The sequence below is a fragment of the Austrofundulus limnaeus genome, unplaced genomic scaffold (genome assembly GCF_001266775.1).
Source record: "Austrofundulus limnaeus strain Quisiro unplaced genomic scaffold, Austrofundulus_limnaeus-1.0 Scaffold721, whole genome shotgun sequence".
Lineage (NCBI taxonomy): Eukaryota > Metazoa > Chordata > Actinopteri > Cyprinodontiformes > Rivulidae > Austrofundulus > Austrofundulus limnaeus.
Window position 1 is genome coordinate 158,179 of NW_013953123.1, and position 8,215 is coordinate 166,393.

Genomic DNA, 8,215 nt, shown 5'->3' on the forward strand with positions numbered 1-8,215 from the left:
TAATTAGGTCATTTTGACCAAATTTGACTTAATCCTCATTTTGATATGATGGCTCACATATAAATAAAGTTTACTTTCTTTTCTTCTGCAGCCTCACAGTCATGACATTTGAGGTATTATTATTATACTTAAACAGATTAATAATTTTAATTWTTTTCTGATAAACATTTTGTTGCAGGAGTCTAGGAGTTCACTGCTCGAAGGTGCGCTCACTCACACTTGACTCGTGGGAACCAGAATTATTAAAGGTAACGACTCGGCAGGAAGAGCTTTAGACATATAAATTCTACGTTAAACATCATGACAGAGGATTTTTATACAACAGGATAAAAATGTTTAGTATAAAAAACATCAGAAGTTAGAGGCATCATTTGTCTACAAATTTAGATCAAGAAAACTTCTTAGAGTTTTTGAAGAACAGCTGCAGCCTGAAGTTACATCAGTTTTTTCCTCTGAAGTCCAATAAGCACCATGAACTGAATCCAATCTGKTAAATTAATGATCAAATAAATAAATGTTTTATTTTTTTAATTGACAAAAAGCCAACATTTTGGTGTCTTAACTTTCTAAATTTTGTAAGTAGAACCAAGATCAAACAAAATATTAAAGCTGCCGTTTGTGGCTCTTTAGGGTCACCATGGTAACCACATACGGCTCTCACTCCCTGACAGCACTCTTTATAGGACAAACAGACAGAAACCCAACTAAATATGCTGCCTCACACAAACAGTGACTGTGTAAAAACTACAAAATTAACTGTAAAAAATCCTGAATTGTATTAAAKTCGTTTGTGTTTATGTGTTTTTGATATATCTGTACCAAAGATCATCTCAGAGTATGAGTATCAGTCAGGACAGGAAAAAGTACATGTTTTAATGTACTTTTTATGAAGGTTTGCCAGAGCTGTGTCAGAGTGAAGAAGAATAAAATGTGAAGGTTATTAAGGTTGCTTTAATTCTTATGCATAGGCATTCTTAAAAATTGTATTGATGCAGCACAAGTCACCATCTTAATGTGATGACTATTGATATTATTTTTCTTTTAATGTCTTGTAGTTGATGTGTGAGCTTGGAAATAGCATCGTCAACCACATCTATGAAGGTTCCTACCAAGAACAAGGCCTAAAGAAACCATCAATGTCCAGTTCGAGGTAGGAATATGTAAAAATGCATCTAACTGGTTAATAAATGTTTTTTTTTTTGAGCCACTGAAATCTAACATGATGCGTTTGTGTAGACAAGAAAAAGAGACCTGGATAAAGGCCAAGTATGTAGAGAAGAAATTCCTGAAGAAGCTGAGTTCCACAGAGGTTCTTATGAATGGGGAGAGGAAGTCTGAGCGGCGGTGGAACACAAAGGTGTGTCGAAGATACAACAGTGCCAACACTGTCCCCAAAACACTGCGGCGATACCGACAAGAGACCGGCAGCACCTCCCCTTCCACGCGCTCTGCAGGTTTGTCAGATAGTCTGTTTGTTAAAAACGGCTCTTCTGTTTTTACTCAGTCTCAACTCAGCACACCTCATTCTTAATAATTCTTGATTTTTAATTCCAGTAAGTTTGTTTTACGAAGAGCTGATTGTCCTGTAAAACCACAGAAGACGTGTTCTTACAGTGGGGTGCGAAGGTTTGGGCAACCTTGTTAATTTTCCTGATTTATATTTAGAAATTATTGATTGTTTGGATTTAAAAAATCAGTTACAAACACAGTGATATTTGAGAAGTGAAATGAAGTTAATATGATTTACAGAAAGTGTGTAATTATTGGTTAAACAAAATTAGGCAGGTGCATAAATTTGGGCACCATGAAAAGAAACTTACTTCAATATTTAGTAGTTCCTCCTTTCACAGAAATAACAGCCTCTAAACACTTCCTACAGCTTCTAATGAGAGTCTGGATTGTGGCTGAAGGTATTTTAGACCATTCTTCTTTACAAAACATCTCTAGTTCATTCAGGTTTGATGGTTTCTGAGCATGGACAGCTCTCTTTAAGTGACACCACAGATTTTCAATAATATTCAGGTCTGGGACTGAGATGACCATTCCAGAACATTCTACTTGTTCCTCTGCATGAAGGCCTCAGTAGATTCTGAGCAGTGTTTAGGGTGGTTGTCTTGTTGGAAGATGCAGCCCCGGCTTCAGCAGCTTCAGCTTTGTCACTGATTCCTGGACATTGGTCTCCAGAATCTGCTGATACTGGTTAGAATCCATGCGTCCCTCAACTTTAACAAGATTCCCAGTCCATGTACTGGTCCCACAGCCCCACAGCATGATGGAACCAGCCCCACATGTTACTGTAGGTAGCAGGTGTTTTTCTTGTTCTGCCCAAATAACTCTGTTTTAGTTTCATCAGTCCACAGCACCTTATTCCAAAATGAAGCTGGCTTGTCCAAATGTGCTTTAGCATTCCTCAAGCAGCTCTGTTTGTGATGTGGGCGGAGACAAGGCTTCCTCTGCATCACTCTCCCATACAGCATCTCCTTGTGTAAAGTGTMCTGAATAGTTGAACGATGCACAGTGACTCCATCAGCAGCAAGATGATGTTGCAGGTGTTTGGTGCTGGTCTGTGGGTTGACTCTGACTCTTCTCAACATCCTTCACTTCTGTTTATTCCAGATTAGTCTTGGTCTGCCACTTGGAGCCTACACTTGAACTGTGCCTGTGGTCTAACATTTTCTTACAATGTTTCTCACAGTGGAGACTGAAAGCTGAAATCTCTSAGATATCTTTCTGTATCCTTCCRCTAAACCATGACGCTGAACAATCTTTGTTTTCAGCTCATTTGAAAGTTGTTTTCAGACTCCCATGCTGCCACTCTTCAGAGAAGATGCAAAGAGGAGAAAAGCTTATAACTGCCCCCCTTAAATACCCTTTCTCACAATAAGAGTCACCTGTGTTTGGAGGTCAAAGGTCACTGAACTTACCAAACCAAATTAGAGTTCAATAATTATTTCTAAAGGTTTGAAATCTATAAAACGACAATGGTGCGCAAATTTATGCTCCTGCCTAATTTAGTTTAACCAATTATTGCACACTTTCTGTAAATCATATAAACTTCATTTCACTTCTCAAATATCACTGTGTTTGCGCCCTATAGATATATTTTACCGATTTTTTTTTATCCAAACAATCAATGATTTATAAAATAAATCAGGAAAATTAACAAGGCTGCCCAAACGTTTGAACCCCACTGTATATAAACTTTTACTCTGTAATCTAACTCGTGTTTTTCATTTCTTGTCTCACAGCAGCTGCCAAGTTCAGACGAGAGTCTCTGTTTTGTCCTGATGAGTTAGATTCTCTCTTCTCCTACTTTGATACTGGATCTGGGCCTCGAAGTAAGAGTCTCATAAATTAGTAGTCAGTTGTGTGTATACACTAAAAACTGCTGGGTTCCTTTGATAACTCCTTTTCTAGGTCAAAGCTGTTGGGTCAATGGTTGGGTTGGTTTCATCCAATAGTGGGTCTAAAACCCAGTGTTTGGGTCAAAGGTGAGCCGTGACACTCATTCACAGTTGGCCATTTTGGGACAGAGGAGACTAAACTGAACCAGAACCAGTTTTAGGATGTAATAAGAAAATGTAACAGAATAAAAACAATCTATAGTGTATTTAATCTGATTGGCTTTGTTAATAACATACATTTGTACTAGACAATGAGTTTAGTTTCTTAAAGCAGTATTYATTGTTGCTAGCTAGGTGATGCTAATAGCAGTTCACGTCAGCTATCAAGCAGCAACTCAAAGAGGAATCATTGATTTWACCAAATTTGGATTATTCTAATCAACTTAACCCCATCGCAGAATAGCCACCCTAATGTGGTTTGAGTACCCCTGTGATCCTGGGGCTAAAATGTAAGGAGCCTCAGGGCCTGATAACGTCTCCCATAGCAAACAGGCCTCAAGGGAGGGGTCAGACTAAGAGCAAACAACCCTTGATGAAGAAAAAACAAACACATCAGGAAACCTTTAGCTTGGTAAAAACCAGACCCTTGTCCTTCACTTTGCTTCGAACAGAGGGTCTGGACTCTCTYCTGTAGAGAAGTGATTCTTGCTGGAGGCGTGGCCTCTGCTGTAGTTTAAAATGATTGGATCGGTTGGCCACGACGTATGTCACTGTGAAGGAGGCTAAGCTAAGAAGCTAACCAGAAATCATGTGTGCTGTAAACAACTCTACTGAGAGGAGAGAAGTACCGAGCTGAARGAGACGGCTGTAAATGAGAGCTGCTGCTTTGTCAGACAAATTTAATTTAATTTGGAAGCCTTATCAACACAGACTGGCTTCATTCACTTCCTCCACTGCTATTGCTAACTAAGTAGCAGACACTGCACAGAAAATCGACGTCATTCAAAACCCCGCTTTCTGTTTATTGATTGGCCCAGGTAAAATAAACTACAAGRAGACACTGCGCAGAAAATCGATGTTACAGGTTCGGCTAAAAATCTGCCAGCGAAATCCTTGTCAATAGGAGAAATGCCAGACGGAGCAGTGAAGGGAAACTAGAATTGAGCGGAGCTGAGTAGGAAGGCAAGGGCCAGACTAGGAAACCTTATCTGAAAAGGGAAATGGGGCACCTCCCTGGAGTCAGGCCTGGTGGAGGAGCCACCGAAAAGCACCTGGGGTTGGATTTATAAAGCTTGCGTAAACACAAAACGAGCCCAGAAACTTGCGTACGCCACTTTTCACGCAAAGGTTGTGGTTTATAAATCTCCAACTTGACGTGAAAATATGCGGTCCCTCACGCCAGCTCTGACCCATGTGTACACTAATTTTGCAGACGGGAAGCTGCGACACCGATGGTGAAGTGAGGAATTATAGCCACACTGTGTAATGATCAGGGGTGAAAATAAGTTGGTATGGTCCAGTAATGCGTACCACTAAAAGATTCTGTGCCGGAATACGCAGTACCGGGAAGAGGGGGTGGGGCAGCTGTCAACTATAAAGCTGTCATTCAGAACCAGATCACAGCTGCACTTTCTGTCAGAATAATAGACCTGTTAGCAATACGCAGTATAAAATACAATTAATCTGTTTATAAAGTTTTTTTCTCATCCCAAATTGTTTCTGGACTGTCCTTGCCAACTCCTCTTCCGTTGGAGCTCCAGGCTTTTATGAACCAACAGGGGTGGCTGACTCCTAATGGAAAAATTTATTTGCTTCGCAAAATAGTTCCTCCTGATATGCAATTGCTTCCAACTATGGGTTTTAGTGATAAAGTCTCGGTTTTATAAATCTGAATTTTTTTTGGCATACACCATTTTCACCTTTTGGCCGTACGTTCACTTTTAMTATGGTTTCCACGCATTCCTTTATAAATTATGCCCCTGGTGATTTAGCATTGTCTGCTGGGGTTTGGTCAGGCCAAGTCTAAAAGAATTAAGGATGTCACCTTGTCAAACTGTGGAACCAGCTGCGCCTTAACATTAGACAGGCCTCAACTCTTGGAGTTTTTAAATCTCCTCAAAACACACCTGTTTTCAAAAGCTTTTAATGTAGTATGAGAGTTGTTTTCCCTATTTATTTGGTCTATTTTTATGGTTTTATCATTGTTGGTGTTTTGTCAGTAATGCTTTGTMTTTAGTTGCAATATGTGAAGCACTTTGGCCAACGGCAGTTGTTTTTAAATGTGCTGTATAAATAAAGTTGACTTGACTTGACCTTCACATGAATCCACCACCTGCAGGGAGAACATCAAGGTCGGAGTCAATAGATGCCAGATTAAGGAGGGCTCCTGGTTGTGCCAACTTCTGCCAGCATAGACTTATTCTAGGGACATTAAAAGCTACCTCACTCACCAGGAAGGATCCGGAGTTTGTGTGTGAGGTTGAGTGATACCAGCTAGATATAGTTGGGCTCACTTCTACTCACAGATTGAATTCTGGAACCCAACTCTTGAAGAGGTGCTGGATGTTCTCCTACTCCAGAGTTGCCTAGGGATAGAGCCATTGGGTGAGTGTGGGGATACTCACAAGCTTCAGTGTTGAAGTTTTCCCTGGTAATAATAGGGTCGCTTCTCTGCAGCTTCAGACTACAGGAGGGAAAGTATTTACTGTTGTTTGTTGCTTATGTGGTCCATGTGTGTACCTGATACTTGACTCAAAGTACTTTACTCCTGGAGCAGCTGACAGGTGCAGGGTGGCCAGAAGGACTGCAGCTTTGGTGATTGTGAATTCAAAATCTTGGGCATGAGAGGAATTAAGAGAGGCCATAGAGAAGGACTACCAGGAGTGGACAGGTTTCATCGCAAGATGCATGGTTGACATGTTTTTTCAACATTGCTTGGAGGACTGGGACAGCATCTTTGCAGAGTGGTACTTCCCATTTTTAAAAAGGAGGAGTGTCCCAACTATTGTGGGATCTCGCCCTTCCTGGGAAATTTTACTCCAGAGTGTTGGAAGGGAGGCTTCAATCGATTGTTGCACCTCCGATTCAGGAGGAGCATAGTGGCTTCTATCCTGGTCGTGGGACAGTAGACCACATCTTTATCCTGGAAGAGTGGCTGAGGGGGTCATGGGAGTTTGACACTCCAGTCTACATGTGCTTTGTGGACCTGGTGAAGGCTTATGACTGTGTACCCAGAGGCATTCAGTGGGGGGTGGGGGGGGGTGCTGTGGGTGTATACCAAGGTTGTTTACACAGGCTATCCAGTTTCTGTATAATCAAAACAGGAGCTGTGTCTGCATTCTTTTCACAAAGTCAAGATTTGTTCTGTGTGGGGTGGACTCCAGCAGGGCTGTCCCTTGTCTCAGATCCTGTTTGATCTCCATCTTCTTTATGCAGATGATGGGGTTCCACCTGCCCTGGGGTGGTTCACAGATGTGGTGGAGTGGTTAGGGGAGTCGTCCTGGAACCGGAAGGTTGCCGGTTCAATTCCCCGTCCAGCCGTTTCAGTCATTGTGTCCAATGGCAAGACACTTCACCTGCCTTGCCTACTGATGGTGGTCAGAGGGTCCGGTGGTGCCGGTGCATGGCAGCTCCACCTCTGTCAGTGTGCCCCATGAGAGCTGTGGCTACATTGTAGCTTACCATCATTAGTGTGTGAATGTGTGTGTGCATGGGTGAATGTCTGTAAGTAAGTAAGTAAGTTAGTAAGTAAATAAGTAAAGTCTTATTTATATAACACCTTTCACAGAAATAAATTCACAAGATGCTGTACATTCAGGGAAGGGGGAGGGGGCAGTCAAGACTCGTCATGCGCAAACACAGTTGCGCTACCTTTAGATAAACAGAACAACAGAAAAACTGAAAAACCACACAAGGGAAGATGAGGAAAAAATCAAAAAACATCATATATCAACACTGACACACTATGGTGTTTATGAAAAAAACTCTGCATAGGGCAGATTTATTAGCCAGAGGAGTAAGTGAGATTAGGGGGCCCAAAGAATCCAGTCCCCTAAACCAGCGCAGTCATAGTTCAGAATATTGATGGAACTGTTCATTCTTTGCGGCCCTCAGCCTGCTCAGTAAACCAGATTAGATGGGTGAGAGAGGAGTGGGGAAGGTATGGGGCAGAGCCTTATCAACGTAATCCAGCCAGGAAGAATTTAGTCAACAGATCAAGGCCGTTGTCGMGGAGAGCCAGATTCTGTAATCAGTTGTTTTGGGAACAAAAGAGTCAGGCAGARGWTAACAATTTTCCATCTGCTTTAGTGTTCTGCTGGTGCATCTCAAGGTGGCAAATCCAATCAGGCAAATGGTGTGGACAATTCTGCCGAGCCYWWCRATCAGCTTCTCCAAGATTAATTCCATCTGGCCAGCAAAGTCCAGGGACCACAGCTGGCCKGCGATCCTCAATAGAACCGCTTGCAGACCGAGTCCAGCTCGCTCAAGGCAAAATGTCCGAGTGCTGATAGAATACGGCRARCCATCAAATTGGTCAGTCAGCCAGGAGATGAAAAGCCACCGATGCTGTTTTGTAGAACACCAGAAGACCACCAAGCCAATCTGCAGCATCCAGTGATCAGAATCCAGACATATATCCAGAACAGAGAAGAACAGGGGTCCCACCTTTGATGTCCTCCCATGGAAGAAGAAAAAAACTTTGTTCCAAAAATTTTATTGAGAGACCAGCTAACCAAATCCATAAAAATAAAAATGTCCATAATTTCTAGTTTCGGATGAAAAATGTGGAGAAGTCTCCAAGCAGCAAAGCAGGGAAAGGTTAGGAAGGGCAGGAGAGAAGGAAAAAGCATCTTACTCCTCCGAGAGCAGGG

At 42.0% G+C, this 8,215-nt stretch overlaps 1 protein-coding gene across 1 annotated transcript in view; it reads left to right on the plus strand.

The window, feature by feature from the left end:
• The window catches only part of LOC106532148 (arf-GAP with coiled-coil, ANK repeat and PH domain-containing protein 3), a gene marked incomplete at its 5' end in the record, with an annotated part of 39,070 nt that overhangs the window by 17,669 nt on the left and 13,186 nt on the right, over nt 1-8,215 (plus strand). The window contains 4 exon segments of the mRNA XM_014028162.1: nt 179-248; nt 1,056-1,150; nt 1,237-1,454; nt 3,249-3,338. Coding sequence (XP_013883616.1) covers nt 179-248; nt 1,056-1,150; nt 1,237-1,454; nt 3,249-3,338 — 473 coding nt within the window.